The sequence below is a fragment of the Acinonyx jubatus genome, chromosome D3 (genome assembly GCF_027475565.1).
Source record: "Acinonyx jubatus isolate Ajub_Pintada_27869175 chromosome D3, VMU_Ajub_asm_v1.0, whole genome shotgun sequence".
NCBI lineage: Eukaryota > Metazoa > Chordata > Mammalia > Carnivora > Felidae > Acinonyx > Acinonyx jubatus.
The window spans coordinates 19,298,397-19,317,633 of NC_069392.1; the positions used below are offsets into that span (position 1 = coordinate 19,298,397).

A 19,237-nucleotide genomic window follows, 5' to 3' on the forward strand; every position below is an offset into this window, starting at 1 on the left:
GAGTGGTGAGTGTCTGCATTGGGCATGCGAGCCATTCCCAAGCATCACCCCAACTTTGCAGTGGGTGTACGTATCGGTCAAGGTGCGACGCATGCTGAGCTCATGGGGGTGACCCTGGTTGGGGAAGGTACCTGGCTCGTCAAAGATCCTTGGATAGGACCCTAAGAGTGGAACAACTGAAGAGCACTGGCTTGCATTTCTGCTTCTTCCACCCAGAAGCCTTTTGCCACCAAGACCCTACAACTGGCTCAATGGTGTGCCAGGCACATGGGGAGCAAGGAGGAACCATTTCCTTCTCCCTTAGCATCTAAGTCACAGGTAGGACTCAGGTCCAAGACATCCACTGAGTGCCCCTGGACTAGGAGCTGGCCTACACAGACTCTGCCCATTGAAAGAGGATTTCAACTACCTCCATTACGATCTCAGTCCGTACTTCCTCACTGATGAAGTTCTTTCCAGCTCATCTCTTAACTACGGCAAAAGAATTAGCGAGCAAAGCATCCCCTGAGAACTGAAGCTACCCCTCAAGTAATAAGGACTATCCTGATGTCAGCAAGACACGACATGACTGACCCCAAGACAATGCTTCACCTGACCATCACTGCCCACCTGCATACGCCCACCGACCTTTGTCCCACACTTATCTCATATGAACCTGGAAGCATTTTTGGCACGTTGGAGACAGTCTTTGGGATTCTAGTCCCGTCTTCCCAGTGTTGGCCTCTCTGAAATAAATTCCCTATTTCACCACCACTCCTCTCTGTGCCTTTGGATTTTATCAGCAGTGAGTGGCAAACCTGGTCTGTTTGGGACCCCCTGTGCCCCACTTACATCTTCTGAGAGGGGCCAAGAATCCTGCTTTCCCTATGCTGGGCAAGGCTGCCCCACTGATCCCCCCAACATGCACCCCACACTTCAGTGGGCTCACTGGAGTATTGCCCCAGGCTGGTCTTACTGCCCACCTTAGGAGAGTCCAGCCCCAGGTCCTGTCTGTAGGGTCAGCTGAGGCCTTGGACCTGCTCTCCTAGGAAGGTATGGGATGTGGCGCGGGGGTGGGGAGGTGCTTCATTAGTTTCCTTTCTCTGTGTCTTTGTGTGGGGGTAGTGTCTGCCCCCTGGCTGGGTGATGTCTGCTGGCAGGTAGGTGGTGGTGGGGGGGGGGCGGGGGGGCAGGTATAAGGTGGTCAGAGGAGCATTTTTACTTTTAGACCTGGTCTCAAGGTATGGGGTGGGAGTGGGTCCCTGGAGACCCTGAGCCACTGAGTTCCCTAATAAGCTTCCAGGGTGGGGAAACAGGCAGTGTGAAAACTGTCCTGAGGACCTGGTAAAACAGAGGGGATCCAGAGCCATTGCTCAGGGAGGACTTGCTGGTCTGAATGAATGCATGTGGGCCCTCCCCAATTACTCAGGGGAGACTCATCCTTCTCCTTCATTCCTACCGCTTAGTATTTCAGCACAAAAAGAATTTTACTTCTTGGCCTCAGGGAAGGGAGGTGGGGCTTCATGGAGAGCCTCTTTCTCCCACAGACACCTGGAACACCCAGCCAGCCCACTCCTGCTGGAGGCTTTGTCGAAGGATCTGAGGGTCTGAAAGGAGTGGAACAGTCAGTGCCCACCTCCAGGGCAGGGCAGGGAGGAAACTGCTCAGCTGGGTCTGGTAAGATGCCCTGTAAGGAATGTGGATATCAGGGTTTCCCCCGATGGGGCACAGAACTGCACAGGTGAGGCCATGAGAAACACAAGGCAGGCGGCGCAGCTCCTGTCTGCCAAGAAGCACAAGGGCTGATGGTGGGCTTCCAGTGGCTAGGCAAGCTTCTGAAGGACTGAGGGCCTGCATGGTTTTCACTGAGGACCTGGGGTTTCCTTGCTCGTCCTGTATGGACACTTACTCTTAGCCCATCAGGGGGCTTCTATGCCAACTCTGGTGGGGGGTGTGTGTGCTGTGTCTGCCCTGCTTAGGGATGCAGTTGCACCCCCTGGAAGCCGGGTCTAGAAGCCACAGAGAAGATGTCAGGCGGGTAGACTCCAGGATTTTTGTGCTTTTTCCAATTTGAGATGGTCTCTGAACTGCTAACTGCAGCCCACAGCGCCGCCTCACCGTTTTGCCTTTGGACTTTGCTAACTAAGGCTATGGAGGAACTGAGGCCCCCGCTGCAAAACAAGTCAAACTGAACTTCCTGTGGGGGCAAGATGGGGCATAACAGGCACTCAAACAGAGAGAGGGGCAGGAATTCCCCCAACCACTCCCAACCTGTGGAGCCAGGCAACCTCAGTGTCCCAGAAGGTCAAATGGGGAAAGAAACTGGAGCATTTGGAGGAGGGTGTGGGCGGGTTCAGGGGCAGGTGTACGAAGCTGTGTCGGAGGTGGGGGGGGGGCACGCGGTGGTGGCAGAGGGACTCTGCAGGGGGCAGAGGAGGGCGGCAGCCTCACCTGGACTTGGCCCTTCCCCATGATCCTGTCTGTGCTCTCGCCGTCCTCCTTGGTGATCTTTGTTTTGTTGTAACACTTTTCATAGCAGAGAATCCTCAAGGTCTGGGAGCCTTCCAGCTCAATCTCAAACTCCTGTAAGCCCCAAGAAAGGAAAGTCCCTTGTTAACAGGTCCAATGACTTCCTTGCTGCCCCAAAAGGACCCATGACTTGAGACCCTGCTTACTTTAGTCCTGTGACAAAGACCCTCAGAAGCTACTTCCCTGTGAGCATCCCATTGTGGCTCAATCTGGATGCTTCTGGAAGCTCAGAATGCCTCTCACACTGAATCCAAACTCCCTAAGCTAGTATGTCAAAAGGCAGTCCCCATTCCCCCTGCATCAGAAGCTCATGGGTGCTGGTTATAAATGCAGATATTCTATGGACTTTGGGTGATAATGATGTCAGTGTAGGTTCATTGATTAGTTGGGGAGGCTGTGCATGTTTGGGGACAGTGGGCATATGGGAAATCTCTGTCCTTTCTGCTCTGGACCTAAAGCTGCTCTATAAATTAAGTTTATTTGAAAGCGGGGAAGGAAATCGACCCATGGAGGTGATATAGGAGAGGAAAGAACCGTTCTTATAGGTTTTCGAGTTGTCTGCTGTGGGATGTGTGGTGTTGACTTTCTCCTCCATCACCACATGATGTCTTCAGTAAATTCTACATTTCACACCAGTGTTTTTGCAGGCACAGGTTCATGGTGGGGAAATGGAAGAGGGTGGGGGAAAAGAAAGGAGATATTTCTGAGCCTGCATGGGGGTGGGGAGGGTGTGTGTGTGCCAGGAATGTGTAACAGCCCTGATGATCCATATGCACACCCAGGGTGGCCACCAGGTGATGCTGGTCTGGAATCCTCCATGCCTGGGTTCCTTGAGCCTCTACTGCTGGTGCCTCCAGAACCCCTCCCTCATTGCCCCTGTCAGGTCATGCTCATTTACTCTCTGCAAAGCCTTTGATGGATCCGTCTGGCTGTGATGCTCCCTTGTCACGGCAGCCATCACCCTTTCTGCACAGATGCCCAGAGCTATAATGATTGGGCAATCCTATGGGCTCCCTGTGCCCCAGTCCTACTAAGGCAGCAAATCTGATGATGAGAGTCATGGATGCCAAGAAAGGAGAGCTGGGTGCTGGCCCCATGGCTCTACCAGCCACATGACCCAAAGTGGACCAGACAGCCATTTGGTCTTAGCTTCTTCTTCTCCAAGGGAGCAGGTGGTTTGCTTTCCACCCACAGCCTCAAGCATGAGGCTTTCCTAGGCTAGTTTCCTAGCTACTCTAGAAACTGGGAAATGGCATTCTCACAGATCTGGGGACTTCATCAATATTGGCTACTCTATAATCATTCCCACACTCCCAAAGGCTCAAGGTGAGATGGTGAGCAAGTTACACAACAGCTCTCCAAGGTGAAGGAGAACAGAGCAGCAAACTATACAAATCCAACACTCGGGACAGGCAAGTAGGGTCCCTACCCCAGCCCTCCCCCGGCAGAGCCCCAGGCTTCCAGAAACCAAGAGGGCTACAGAGCTCATTCCAACTTCCGAGGAAAAACAGTACGGAAATCTACCAAGTCAAACTAAGCAATAACAAAGGCAGCACAAAAAACCCTTTTAAGTTTCTTTTCCAAAACCTTCTCCAGAAAAATAGGCTGTTTCTTTGTGATGGGGAGTGAAGGGGGTTGGATTCTCAGGAACACAGAGATAAAATCTCTTGGACTGGTCGCCCCCCCCCTCCTCCCAGGAGATTCCTGGAATGCTGGTGGAATGTGGGCAGCGGAGGCGGAGGCGCCTGCCTGCGAGGAAAGACATTAGGGAGCCCAGGGCGGGTGGGGTGGGGGCGGTGTTCAGACTCTCCCCATGGAAAAGATCCTGGCCTGCCAGCCAGGGCCAACATACAAGACTTGCCTGGAAGTAGTGCCTCACCTCATTCCAGTTGGGCTCAGCTGTGTCTCTGTAAACGCGAGTCTTGGCTTTATTCACAAAATAACCGAAGGAATCAACCTCCAGGGTACAGTACAGATCTGTGGGAGGGCAACAAAGGGAAGATGATCGTACTTTTCCATATTACCCGAATTTTCTATCAGAAGCAGGGGCTATTTTTGTAGGGGGCCAAGGGCAGGCTGCCCCAAGATGGGCGGGCCACTTGAAGATCATTCTGAGCTGAGAGCAATCAAGACCATCTGGGCTCAAGAGAAATTTTGCCCTTCCTGTAACTACACAGAAGAATCTAAATTGGGGGGTCTTTCCCAGAATAAGGGTTATAAGCAGAGATAAACCTAATCTGAGTGACCTACTGGTGAGGCAGGGCAAACATCTAGTTGCTAAATATCTGCTCTTCCTGTCGTCCTGTGAAGTGCATTCCTTTCCTCTGAAGCCCCAGACCTCTGCCCCCTTCTCCTAGGTTCAGGATGACATATATGCCTCATTTTGCCTGTCTTTGTAACTTCCATGTCTGTGTAGATTCCCAGCGTGTGTGCTATTAAGTTTAATTTTTTCCTGTTAGTTGGCCTTGAAGGGGACAGGAGTTCTTGCTCCTTGACATTTTCAAAATCAGGAAAAAAAAAAAGTCTTTAAGTTTCTTTTCAAAATAAAACAACACTGAAACCAATAACCAATATTGCACTGCACATTAACTAACTAGAATTTTAATAAAAATTTGGAAAAAATGAAGCAAAACACCAGTGGCCAGCATGGGCCCCAGCACCTCACGTGCAGATTCCGCCCCGTGGTACAGCTGAACCAGCACCTGTCAGAACGTGTGCTCACCTGGTCATTTGACAAATCCTGGCTAAAGCCTCTCTGTGAGCAGAACCCTATGGGTGATGACCTGGGCAGAGATAAATGTACCATCACCATCAGGGGGATGATGCACAGAGAAGGGTGGGGCTAGGGGAAGTGCCGACCACCTGCACAGACCCTGCTGTGAGTTTACTAGGTCAACTGGGGTAAAGGGTGCTGCAGGCCAGGATGGGGCACCAAAAACAGCTCACTGCTGGGAGAATTGTGGGGTGCAGGGAGAGCGGAGGTAGGGACCAGGGAGGAGGCCACTCCCAGGGCCTGGATGAAGGGTGGGGCAGGTGGCCAGAGGTAATGAGGAAACTCCACGGAAAGAGAATGTCATCTTACTGATATGGCCAGGGAACCAGATGGTGGTTTCTGGCCTAGCCACAGGGCAGAGAGGGTGGCACCTCTCACTGGGGCAGGGCATAAAATAAGAGAAACAAGTTTGGGAGCCCAAGTGATAGGTTCAGTTTGGGGATGTGGAGCGTAGAGTGTGGGACACTGGGGACTCAGACAGAAAGTAATAGAGGGAGGCCAGGAGAGAAGAGTGGGGATGGAGAGGCAGTTCCAGACATCAACTGCGCTGTTGATGGAAGGGTCCCTGGGCCTAGGAAGAGGGAGTGTATGCAGTGAGGGAGGAAGGCCTAGATGGAACCCTTGAAAACACCAGCATTTGTGTGAGAGGGGTGTGGAGCAGGTGCTCCCAGGGGACAATTACACCTATGTGACAACCTAATGGAGGTAAAATCTGCACACTGTACAATCCATCTGCTGTAAGTTTGAGGATTTTTAGTAAATCAGCATTGCCATTGTTGCAGAACACTGCCGCCCCCCCCCCCCAAAGGCCCTTTGGAATCAACTGCAGGCAAACCTCCTCCCATCCCCAGTTCCAGGAAACCCCTGCTAGGCTTTGTCTCCAAATTTTGCCTTAGAAATTTCATACATGTGGAATGATACAACATGTAATCTTTTGCACCTGGTGTCTTTTTTTGGGAATAATTCTTTTGAGGTTCATCCCTATCGTTGCCTGTATCAGTACTCCATTCCTTTTTATTGCAGAATGGCGCTCTGTCGCATGGATGAACGTGTTATGTTTATCAGACATATCCAAGTCTTTATACAGACATGTTCTTATCTCTCTGGAATAAATACTTAAAAGCAGGGCTGCTGGGTCACGTGGTACGGGTGTGTTTAACTTTTTAAGAAAGTGTGAAACTGTCTTCCAGGGTGGCCAAACCATTTCACATCCTCACCAGCGGAGTGTCTGAGGGTTCCCATTTGTCCATATCCCCACCAACAGTCGTCACTGTGTACCTTTCTGGTCATCACCATCCTGGGGGGCATGAAGTGGAACCTCAATGTGGTTTTATTTATTTATTTTTTAATGTTGATTTTTTAGAAGGTGCAAGTGGGATAGGGGTGGAGACAGAGGATCTGAAGTGGGCTCTGTGCTGACAGCAGTGAGACTGATGTGGGGCTGGAACTCACAAACTGTGAGATCATGACCGGAGCCGAAGCTGAACGCTGAACCGACTGAGCCACCCAGGTGCCCCCTCACTGTGGTTTTAGTTTACATTTCCCTATGACCGTGAGCATCTTCCCATGCGCTTCTTAGCTACTTGTATTTCTTTGGTGAAGTGTCTATTCAAATCTTTTGCTCATTTTATTTTTAATTTTTTTTAATGTTTATTTTTGAGACAATGCGAGAGACAGAGTGCAAGCAGTGGAGGGGCAGACAGAGACAGACACAGAATCTGAAGCGGGCTCTAGGCTCTGAGCTGTCAGCCCAGAGCCTGGCGGGGCTCGAACTCACGAACTGTGAGATCATGACCTGAGCCGATGTCGGACGCTTAATCAACTGAGCCACTCAGGCACCCCTATCTTTTGCTCATTTGAAAAAACTGGCTTGTCTCCTTAGCACTGAGGTCTAAGAGTTCTCTAATATGCTCTGAATACAAGTCCCTTATCATGTATATATGGTTTGTAAATATTGTCTTCTATGCTGTGGCTTGTCAGGGATTTCTTGTTTATTTTTGCAGCATCAGTGGGACAGGTCAATAGCACAGTGCCTGTCCTCTGTCCTCCTAAGAGGGACGATGAGGACTTGTTTGGAGTGCCATGCTGAGAGACACAGTATGTGCCACCCTGGACTGAAATGCAACCAGCCCTCACTGATCTGACAGCTTGAGTAGCTGAGAGGCGTTCCCTGCCTGGGAGGGGAAGGATGAAAAGGGTAACCAGTTAGCTGTCAGCAGCCAAATCTACTCTACTGGCTGGGTCAAAGTGCTCCCCCTGCAGCCCTCCTTGCCTGGAACTCAGGCTGTATTTCCTGGCTACAGAAAACTCCAGTGCCTGCAATTACAAGACCCGCCTGCAGGGGGCAACTCACCAGCTCACACATCCCGTCCACAGACCAAAGAAGGCAACGGTCCACTCTGGGTATCAACCAGCACAGGACCTCACCCGGTTAAGGGCCAAAGGCACCTGATGATATTCTGAGCCACGACCCTGGCTCCAGGGTCCCCAGCCTCCAGCTTGGTGCCCTGTCACCTTCTTCCTCAAAGTAACCACTTACTTGAACTCTGCTTAAAGCCGCTGGCGGAGTGGACGATGACATTGAGAAATCCATAGAGCCCCGGAGATTCATCATCTGCGCAAGAGACCAAAGAGGTGAGCATCGTTCTCCTGAGGGAGGCAAATGACAGGCTGTGCTTCAAAATCAACCCTCAATGGGAGGGTTTGCCATTTGCTCAGCATGGGGCCAGGTGATGTCATGAGCCAGAAACATAACCATTGTAGCCTCTGTCTCAGGGGTCTTAGGATCTGAGTTGGGTTTACAACACAGGCAGACCAGGGACTGGGTTGAAACACAGTAAGGTTCTCAGGACAGAAGAGGGGAGGGGTAGGGTGTGTCATGTGACATGCATGTTGTCATGTGAGGAGTGGCATGTGACATGTGTGCATGTGCACAAGCACATACCTATGAGCGGGAATGAGTGTACATAAGTGTGTGTGCAAGTGAATGCAAAACACAGCATGACCAAAGGTGTGGGTGGGAAGTGCCTGGCTGGGAGGACAGGGGTGCAGGACCAAACCCAAAGCACAGAGGATCCGAGATGTGTCATGTGACCAGGCACAAAGTCATGGGGACAGACTACCCCTGACCCATCCCATCTACCCCTGGGAGGGGCCAACAGGCCCTATGCAGCACACACATTCTGTCAGGATGAAAACCCATGGTCTCACAGACAGTGCTGGCAGCAGAAAGGGACAGCAGCCCTTGTGAGGACAGCCCACCTTCTTTGTTGATGGTCAGTGGAATGCTGTGGACGGTCTGAAGTTTGACACACGAATTGGTCAACATCTGCAGCTCCACGGATGTTAGGGAGAAGCTTTTGAAACCTGAAGAAAGTGGAACCCAGGTGCATCAGCCAGCCAGTCTGCATGGCTCCTCAGACTCCAGGGACACCCAGAGGGCCTTCTCCAATGTCCCTGCACTGGACCTGTACCACACCCTGGTGAGGAGCTGTGATGGCCAGGAGGGGGCGATCTGCTCCCATGAGAGGAGCTGGTAAGTGGCCAAGCAAGGTGTGGCTTTGGCCCAGGCTGGGTTTGGCTGGTGGGGACGGGATTAGCATAATGCTTGCAAACCCATGAGCTGGCCAGGCAACTGTGAGAGGTGACCTGCAGAACCTTCCCGTGGGGTATCCCCCCACAGACACCCAGTACAGCCCTGCCCTGTACTCTGCTAATGAGGGCTCCCCATCCCCACCCAGTGAGGAAAAGGGGTTTATTTCTGTTACGGTGCTGAGCAGAGAATAGACGCTGACATGCTGCAAATGGTTGGGGTCCCCTGGTTACAAAAGGAAACCCGGGACATGAGCATGGGTGGGCAGGGCAGCAGGCACCGGCCATCAGAGCTGCCAGGAGTGCCTCGTCCTCCAGGACACAGGGGCACTGTGGGGGGTGGCGGTGGGGGGAACTGGCTCAGCACATGCACAGATGATAAGCTTGGAGGGTAGGGAGTTCAGGACAGGGCAGAGGCATGTGTCCACCTGGGACACGGTGCTCAGCCTGGCTCTCTCTGCAGACACTCTCAGAACAGTGGGCACACAGAGTGCACATGGGAACCTCTTAACAAGACAGCTCAGGAATCCCAAACTATACAGCTGGGGGGCAGAGGAAGGAAACAGGACCTGTGGCAGAGTCTCTCTTCCCACCCCTGAAGACGGCCAGTCAGAACCAGGGGCAGCTCTGAGCTTGGGAGAAGCAGGAAAGAACAGCTAAGAGAGGGAAGCGCCCAGGGAATGGACTGCCCCAGACAGGAGCAAGCACCCTATCCTAAGAGTGGTCAAGTGCTGGCCCCTCAGATAGCGGAGAGGGGCCAGCACAGTGTGGCTGTTCAGGCTGGTCCAGCCAAGAGCTCCTTTGGCAATAGCACCTGCTGAGGGGACAGGCAAGAGTGCAGGGAGAGCCACAGGGAGCAGGCAGGTTCAGGAGGCAGGCAGGGCATTGGGGGAAGGCATGGGTGGGGGGGTGGTGGGAAAGAAGGGTTCATAGGGGAGGTCAGAAAGTGGGAGGGGGTGATGCACAGGGGATGTGGGGGAGGCCCTGGAAAGGGGGTACAGGGGGTAGGGCCCTGGCAGGAGCTCCTGACCAATTTATTTTCTGAATCAGAGCTCCCTGTAGCTTCTCACTTGGATAAGAGTGCCACTGCCCAGCTCCTTAGGAAGAAAGAAAAGGCTGGAAACCACAGGAGGAGATGAGCATCCAGGCCTGAGGTTCTAAGCCTCTACACGCGGATGCCACTTACACTTCTTCTGTTGCTCCCGGATGTTCTCTCTCCACTCAGCACGCTCATAGTCAGATGAGATGAGGAATGTGTAACTCTAGGGGGTGAGAAGGAGAATACACCCCGGTTACCTCCACTGCAGCTCAGGCACCCACATAGAGTCCTGCAGCGCACCCCTCCAAGGCACACCTTGGGGCCAGAGACTGGCTGGAGCCTGGTGGCTGAGTGTGCTCACGGCTTGGCTCATGCTTCTGGCACTCTCCACCCTTCCTGCCAGCTGGGCTTCAGGCCATAGCTCCTGTGCCCTGGGCAGCTCTGCCTCTGGCACCAGCCCCCCTGCCTGGACTGCCTGGGCCAGGGCATGACATGTTGTAGCTTAGGGGCCACAGAGAAGGTTAGCAGGTGGGATCTGCAGAGGCCGATGCCACTTTGACTGACCACCTGTGTCTAACACACAAGCCCTGAGCTGCGACCCAGAGACAAGGCTCCTGCAGAGCCCACCAGCTGCCTCTGCTAGCTGCACGCTGACAGCTATGCGTGATGCCCACAGCCCCAGAGGGAGAGGCCTGGGTTCCAGATGGCACCAGGAGCCAGACTCAGGAGAGAAGGTACCTCTCAGGTTCACAAGGTCCCTGGACAGAATCCCTGTACGAAGAGCCCGGTCTGCACAGATCTGTGAACTCCCTGCCCTATTTGAACTTCTTGGAGACGCTGTTACCTCCCAGCTGTGGGGGTTGAGCCAGCTGTCAGTCAATCTGGGGGGCTCCGGCCTAAAGCACTAGTCAGAGGGACACATGGGCCTGGGTGTGCTATACTGAACAAGTGTCTCTTAGCATGGGAACATTCTCCAGAAGAAGAGGGCTGCTGTTGTAGAGGCCACACAGGAGCCAGAGACCACAGCTGCCACACAGCTGGGTGGTGAGTCTCGGCCACAGCACAGTGAGATTCTAGATAGACGGGAGCCAGGGACACTCACCTTGCCATTGCGGTTGTGCACCCTGAAGGCCATGCTGGGGGACATAAGCAGGAGCAGTGACTCTTGCTCTGAAAGCTTCTTCTTCAGCCTCTCGATGGCCTTGCTGCCCTTGTTTGCTCTCTGTGGGGAGAGCCACATGATCACATTTCCATTCTGGGGGCCCCTTGTTACCCGTTCCTGCCTGGCCCAGTCCCACTGCCCCCGGTGCCTCCCTCAACCTGCTCGGTTTGTGGTGTAGTAGGCCAGCAGGTGGGTGAGGGTTGAGGAGACCCCTGTCCTGCTGAGCCCATCTCAGCCAGGCATCCCCGAGCTGAAGCCCAACCTTCTGGGGACCCACTTTGTCTGTGGCCACCACATAGTACCTGCTCTGGCCGGGCCTAATCCTACACTTGAATGCCCCATCTTCACTGCTCCTCAAGTCTTGTAAACCTCTCCAGAAACAATTGGGGGATGGTCTAGGGTGGACTGGAGGGGCTGTTCCCCGACCTGGAATGCTGTCCCATTAGGGCAGCTGAACACCCCTCCTACCCCCCATGCAGGATGGCTCCAAGCTTGACAGCGGGCTCACAGGGGTCCCAGCAGGCCCCAGGCTCCAGGTGTGGGTCAGATACTTGTGTGCAAGGGGCTGCTGCCACTCAAGCTGCAGAGCCCAGCCTTGCTCCTTTCCAGCTGGTCTCACCTTCTCTCTCTGGATATCATTCTTGATCTGGGATATCTTGATCTTCATGGCATCCAACTCCTCGTCCAGCACCAGGGGGATGTTGGGAGCCGCCTCCGACTCATCCACTGTCTGGAAGCTGAGATCCGTGAGCGGGATGTACCATTTGCAGTCATACTGCTGGGTTTTGCTGAGTGAGGAAACCACACGTTAACACTCTGCTTTCCTTCGCTAACGTCATTGTTTTCAAGAGCCGGGAAACCCCAAGTTTGGGGCTTGTGCAGTTTACCTGAACTTGAAACCTAGCTTGTGGTCCATGTAGCAGGCTGGCATAAGGCCATCGGCAGACACTGGTGACCCTGGGAATGGGCACTCTGCACATGTGACTTAGGCCAGGTCCAGGAAGCTGATGGTGGCAGCTCCCTGGCTCCCTGACGTGGGAGCATATCGGGGAATCCACTGGCAGGACAGGACTGCAGACACCCACAGAGCTGTAGAGTTTGAGGGGCTACAGATCTACCAGGGGTAATCCTCTGCCTTGACAGAAGGGGAAACTGAGGCTCTCTTCTGAGGTGACTGATTTAAATCTGCTCAGAACGGGGGAAAGAGACTAGCTCTGGTCTTTCCCAACATAACCTTCTTTCCTCCATTCCAGCTGGTGCAACCTGGGTGATCTGAGTCCCAGGAAGAGGTGTGTGTGTGTGGTGGGGGAGCACCTGCAGCCTAGGCTGAGAACAATTTAGAAGCTCTCACAGGTATGGGGAGACAAAATACAGTGATGGTCTAGTGATACCGGCCCCACTCTGCCAGCCTGTACTAGACCCTGCAGCTCCCTGTCCTGCCACTTACTCTTCCTGGGTCATGACATGACAGTTGCCCAACAGTACCTTGTCAGGTAGGTCCCCCTTTTTTTCTTTTAATGTTTACTTATTTTTGAGAGAGAGCTAGAGATAGAGCACAAGTGGGGGAGAGGCAGAGACGGAGACATAGAATCTGAAGCAGGCTCTAGGCTCTGAGCTGTCAGCACAGAGCCTGACGTGGTGCTGGAACTCACAAACCTTGAGATCATGACCTGAGCCAAAGTTGGACGCTTAACCAACTGAGCCACCCAGGCACCCCGATCCCCCTTTTATCTATAGGAGGCAATAGGCTGGTCACTGATCCTGAACTAGACTGTCTCCAGGTTGTTAATGATGATCTTTAACCCTGAGCCTGGCATCATGGCCAGTTGGAAACAATGTAACTTAAAGAGTATATCCTGACCACATAGTTACAGAGCTCTTTAGGCTCATGTCACAAGAGAAAAACAAAAGCCAGGTTTCGTCCATCTGTGAAACCCACCCTGTCCTCCTGACCCCAAGACCCTTCCCACCCAGCAGGATGGGCGCCATGTAGTCACTCACCCTCCACTCTGCTTCTTCAGCTTGGTGCAGAGGAGCAGGTCGGTGAACAGGAAGACGTGGCGCAGCTTGCGGGCCCCCTCCACCAGCTCCACCATGAAGCTGTCCTTCAGCAGCTGCCGGTGCTATAGGGGGGACAGGGGGATGGTGCGGGCTCGAGTTAGGGCAGTGGGCCAGCAGGGGGCAGGCCCTCACACCCTCAGCCTCCTACCTTCAGGCCCACTCTCCAGTGCTCCCTCTGTCTCAGCGAACACTACACTACACTACACTTTCCTCTTTGTTCAGTAAAGTTTCTTGAGTGCTTGGCCTGTTGAGGAGGGTGAGTGGATAGAGTACCAGCCATTGGCTTGGAGGCTGGGGAGGGGGAACACTATAGCTACGTTGATGGCCTGCAGAGAAAATGATGGCAGGAAAAACCCCTGTGGGCAGGGCGGTCCACGCCTCTCCGAGACAGCAACTGGAGACCCAGAATGGGCAATAGGCCAGCCATGTGAAGGACATTCTTGTAGAGGGACCATTATAGCCCAGGCCTGTGGCTAGAAGAGCTTGGTGCTCCAGGCATGAGTGGGGCAGCCTGGTGAGTGGAGAGGAGGTGGGCCCAGAACACTTTAAGGGGGCAGCCCCGACAATCATGGTAGAGGCTGGACTTAGTTTTCCGTTTTTGTTTTTTAAAGTTTATTTATTTATTTTGAGAGAGAGAGAAGGTGTGAGTGGGGGAGGAGCAGAGAGGAGAGAGTGAGAATCTCAAGGAGGTTCAGTGCTACCAGTGTGGAGCCCGATGCAGGGCTCGAACCCACAAACTATGAGATCATGACCTGAGCTGAAGTCAGACGCTTAACCAACGGAGCCACCCAGGTGCCCCTGGACTTAATTCGAGGGCAATAGGAAGCTGAGTAGTGTGCCCACAGCTGGGACTCCATGCTCTAATCTTTCTAAGGTCAGTGCCCACTGACAGGCAGAAGCCCACATAGGATGCCTGGATTCCGACAGCCTGAGTCTGAGGTGACCTTCCCAGGGTCCACTGGACCTAGACCTAGAAGGGGGATGCGAGGCACCAGCCCACCAGCAAGCTACACGCCTCTGCACCCGGGTACTTCATCTGAAAGACCAGAACATTCCCACTGGGTCACACAGCTCCAGGGGTGGCTGAATGCCGTGAATGGCACACCAAGGTAAGTCAGTAATTCATCTGAAAAACAGTGCCCAGAACCTCATGTGGGTCAATGCTGTGCCATGCCAAGGACACAAAGACAGGACGAGAGGCTGATGTGGTGAGCCTTTCCTTTCCCCGAGCACATTCCAAGTATGCTGTGCAAGCAAGTACATGGCCTGATCATTGGATGGGATCCCCAGAACACCCTGTGGGCAGGTCCTTAGGCCCATTTCACAGGTGAGAAATGGGAGCCTCAGACAGGTTTACCACCTGTCCCAGGCAGCACAGTGAGCGAGCAAGCAGCAACGCTGAGCAGTCTCTGTCCTTGGGAACTCACAAGCCCAGGGGAGAGAGACCAGGTGCTTAGAGGCAACCCAGCCAGCCTGGCTCCAGGGAAGGCCCCCCAGAGAGGGTGACTCTCCACTTCTCACTGTGATGGCCAGGGAAGGGTCTGGAGGATCAGGTACATATTAAGAGTGGGCAAAGACCCATAGCATCGCCCCAGCAAGAGGCATCTCCCAACGCCCCGTGAACTCGGCAGGCCCACACACCTGGCTCCGCTGCGACCTGCAGCCTCAGAGTTGTCTCGGGGAGTATCTGCCTCCCTGAACTTTTCCATACTCTCTGCGAGAGCTGGAGCCCGCAGGGCTGCCCAGAAGCAAGTATAGCTTGGGCTGGGCCCCAACACTCCCAGGTGCAAAGGCCACACGTCATTGTCGCATTCAGCTTGGCTCACAATGGCCAGCTGGGTCCTGGCTACAGAGAGCAAATGATTTAAATGGGAGAGCATGAGTGGAAGGGCTGGAAGGCTGCCTGTGTGCCAAGGCCATGACTCATTGTCACTCACCCTGTGCCTGCCTGCCATGGGCAGACAGCCCACCTGGCATTGACACCCACAGGAAGCAAAAAAGTGTGCACCTGGAGAAATGTCCACACAGAGCTGGAGACACTGGGGTAAACCTGACTGCTGGGTCCTCACTGGGGAGCAGGTCTGAGACAGGTCCTGGGACCCTGAAGTCCCAGAGGAATGAGTGGACACATGCCCCCTCAGCAGGGACAGGACAGAGGGTCTTCCAGCCCAGGGGGCAGGGACCAAGGGAACTTCTGTGATGAAACATGGATCCTTTCTCCATACAAAGGGGCTGAGCTTCTGGCCACCACCAGCAGAGGGCCCCCTATGTCCAGCTCAGAAGTAGACTCCTCCCCTCTGCCAACAGGTCAGAAATGCCCAGAATCCAGGCAGTGACCACCCTCCACACACCAGCTGGCCCACCTTTGCTCCCTGCGAGGTCCTGTTGCTCACACATTCAGCTGAAGTGTCACATTCATCCTCCACAGGATCATTGAGTGTCACCCTGGTGCTTGTGGCAGCCCACACACCTGCCTTGCTGTGTTGAGAGGACATATGGCTGGCTGACTGTGGGGAGCACACAGGTGCCCCGAGGGCTCAGACTGCAGCCCTGGGATGCTCTGATGGGCTGACCCTGTTCTGATACTGTGACAGTCGCCAGGCCCCTTCCCATGAACGCTTGCCTGTGCAAACCCTCATCTTTCTATGAGAAATCCCAAAGCTGAGGGCACCCTGACACTTCCCCCGAAGCATCCCAGTCCAAACCCTGCTCTGGGCCACACTCTGTCTCCAAGGGCCATGCAGAGCAGGTGAATCATGCGTGTCACCTGCCAGACCCTGGCAGCGTGGGTGGTGAACAGCAGCGGCTCTTCAGAGTAAGGCTCATTCACTGTGAGTTTTCCCTGTCATGTCACAGTTGGCCTCCCTCCCGAGGAGGCACAGGGCCTTGCTTCTGAACCCCAGTCCACCCTGGGTCTTGCAGCATGCCCAAACAGAAAATACCCAGCCAATGGGCAGGAGGGGGTTCCCAGCCCCAAGAAAACAGGCCCCCAATTACCATGCTGGCAGATCCACAAAGGGAGTCTGGACCCTGGCACAGAGACCAGAGCCAAGGGAACAGGAGGGCAGCAGACTGATGGAGTGTGAGGGAGATGGGGGCTGGACATCACTCTGTCTCTATCCATATTTCCCCAGGCCCAGGGGTGGACCTGAGGCACAGACTCTTAAGGCTGGTGGTCCCATCCTGATGCACAGTCTAGGGCCCTGACCCCTGGGTAGATGCCACATCTTGACTATGGAGGTCAGCCAGCCTGGGCCTGGGATCAGCCCTGCTCAGAGCCCAGATCCAAGCCATACGCTGAGGAAGGATCCTGCTGCTGAAACAGGCCCATGAAGAAACAGCAACAAATCCCCATCTGCACCCACCCAATTTCAGGAAAGAGAGAGGCCAAGGGTAGATGATCGTGGAGGAGGACAGAAATGCAAGGAGGGATGGACAAGCTGCAGGTCCAACAGAGAGCTTGTGAGGGGATGCTCGGCCCTTTGATCGAGGCATCTGAGAGGCTGCTGGACCCTATGGCCATCACTTGGGTCTCTTCTCAGAACCCTGGCTTCTGCAGGGACACCCTGACAGCCCACATGGGACCAGTGTAGAGCCGGGAGACCTGTGCCTGCCCAGGAGACAGCCCTCTCAAAAATGATCATGAGCCCTAACCCCAGGCCCTCAGAACCAGTACGACTTCCAGTCTGGCCCACCTGTCAGGTCCTCCAGGGGCCACAGGCAGGGCTGCACCTGGGTCACAGTTCCATAGCACTGTGGGCTGTGGTCTAAAGATGGTATGACGTCAAGTGGCTGGTAAGGACTGTCCCTTTGACTCAGCATCTCATGCAGAGCAAACACGCCTGGGTAGAGCTGTAGGGAGAGAGCTAGAACCCGCTGGACCCCAGGACAGGGTAGCATGATGCTTCTTGAGGTCTGAGGGACAGTGACTCAGAAGAGCCAGCTTGCTGGGCCCATAGGAATGTGTGTGAAAGAGAATCCATGTGTCTCTGTGTCTCTTTGTGTGCATCCCCAAGTAGGCAGGCATGTTTGTGTGTGTGTGTATGTGTGTGTGTGTGTGCGTGCGTCCCTGTTGGTGTGTGTCCAACTAATCTCTTTGTGTGTCCCCTGTATCCCTGTGTCTGTGACCACATGTGTGGGTCATGTTCCTGTGTTTCTGTATGTCCTTCTGTATGTTTCCATGCCCCTGTGTGTCCCAACCTATGTGTCCATGTGTATGTGTCCCCCATATATGTCTGTGTGTGTGTTTGTGTTCCTGTGGATATCACAATGTGTGTCCCCTCATGTGCATGTCTTTGTGTGCACTCTGGGGCACCGTAGTGGTGGCAGGAGGGAAGGCACTCCCCTTGGGAGTGGGGAACACCCAGGTGGGGAACACCTGCTCGAAGGGACAGCATTGCCTCCTTGAAAAACTAACATCACCCTGCCAGGGAGTGAGGTGTCTGGAGCCGCTGCTGTGCACCTTCACTGCCTGTGGCCCATCCTCTTCTCTCTGCAGGGATAATGCTGGCTCAGCCACTTCAGTTTTCTGAGCCTCAGTTTCCTTAAACATAAGAAGGGATGCAAATACCTGCCTGGTGGCATTTTTTAGAGGATTAAATGGGCCCCACAGGGGGCTATTGGTACTACAAGCCAAGTCCTCTGTAGGTACAGGCCTTGTGTTGAGAGATGCCCTATCGTCGTTGGGCCTCCCACAGTTGATGATGACTCTGAGTGGGGAAGGTACCACCACCCCCATTTCTACAGACAAGGAAACTGAGGATAGTGAGGTACATCCTGTGTCTGCAGTCTTCTGAGGACAGGCCCCTCCTTCCCCAGGGGTCTTCCCCTAGGCTGGCCGGCCTCCTCCAGCTGTCATCTGGGCAACATTGGCCCTCACCCCTAGACAGAGCCCATTCAGGGAAGACCCATCTGGGGGAAGTGCATTGTTATGGACTGATGTTTGTGTCTACTCCAAAATTCATATGTTGATGCCCTAACCCTTAATGTGACAGTATCCAGAGGCAGGGCCTTTGGGGTGATTAGGTTTAGGTGAGCCCGTGAAAGTGGGAGCCTGTGATGAGACTGGTGTCCTTATACGAAAAAGAAGACAGAGATCTCTCCATGTGCATGCTGTGAAGAAAAGCCATATTGGTACACGGTGAGAAGGGAGCCATCTCCAGGCCGGGAAATAGGCTCTTACCAGATCCTGAGCACACACCTTGACCTTGGGACTCCCAGCCTCTAGAACTGTAAGAAATGAACATCTGTTGTTTAAGCCCCTAGTTGATGGTATTTTGTCATAGCAGCTGAGCAGACTCAGACACATGAAGAAGCTAGAGCCCAAGGTTCCATGGAGGGGGTACTGGGAAGTTTCCTCAGGTACAGGAACTGGAGTTTAGTGATAAACCTGTAGGGCCTTGCCAGGTGAGACCAAGAAGGGTTGCCAAGGAGGGCACAGGTGGGGGCAGAGAGAAGAAGGAAGATGGTCAAGGCAAGGACCAATGAGGCATCAGTTGCTGGCTGAGGATGCCTGGCTTGGCTCCAAGCAGGGCCGGATTTAGCATGTTTGGCCCTGGAGGAGGCCAGGGGCCCGAACCTCCATTCCCATGCCCCCAGAGCAAGACCTGAACCTGGGGATAGCTGGCTGCATGCCAGCGACCCAGCTGACATTGCCCCTCAGAGCAGCCCTGGCTGTGGGGTAACTCAGTGGGGTGTGGAGGTTCAGAAGATGGAAGAAAAAGTGTCCCCAAAACAACATACCCGGCAGCTGAGTGTGTGCTGAGGGTCCTGCCTGACCCTCCTGCCCTCACACCTGTTCGAGGGCTCTCAGTACCTCCCTGCAGAACACGCCTCCACTCCCTGGTCCCTGAGAAAGCCTCTTGTTTCCCATGCCCTGGAGAGACACCTCATAAGACAACTGATCGGGGAGGACGAAATCAGAGCATGACACAGCCCGGAAAGGACAGGAACCTGCTGGGTGGAGAGCGGGGTGAGCCTGGGAAGCACACTGCTGATTCACAGCAGTAATGTTCACTGAGCACTTGTTGGGTGCTGGGACCTGTGCAGACAGTGCTTCATAAAACATCTCCTTTCATTTGGCAGGACTGTCCCAGGCAGCAGG

General features: G+C 54.0%; 1 protein-coding gene across 4 annotated transcripts in view; it reads right to left on the reverse strand.

Annotated features, from left to right (window-relative positions):
* BCR (BCR activator of RhoGEF and GTPase) overlaps positions 1 to 19,237 on the reverse strand; it is a 127,567-nt gene that overhangs the window by 17,351 nt on the left and 90,979 nt on the right. For all 4 annotated transcript variants that reach the window (XM_027044118.2, XM_053206387.1, XM_027044119.2 and 1 more), the window contains exons 9-16: positions 13,075 to 13,196; positions 11,693 to 11,861; positions 11,014 to 11,133; positions 10,059 to 10,134; positions 8,543 to 8,647; positions 7,821 to 7,895; positions 4,388 to 4,485; positions 2,431 to 2,562 (exon numbers count right to left, since the gene is read on the reverse strand). In XM_027044118.2, the coding sequence (XP_026899919.1) occupies positions 2,431 to 2,562; positions 4,388 to 4,485; positions 7,821 to 7,895; positions 8,543 to 8,647; positions 10,059 to 10,134; positions 11,014 to 11,133; positions 11,693 to 11,861; positions 13,075 to 13,196 (897 nt within the window). The remainder of the gene's footprint in view (positions 1 to 2,430; positions 2,563 to 4,387; positions 4,486 to 7,820; positions 7,896 to 8,542; positions 8,648 to 10,058; positions 10,135 to 11,013; positions 11,134 to 11,692; positions 11,862 to 13,074; positions 13,197 to 19,237) is intronic.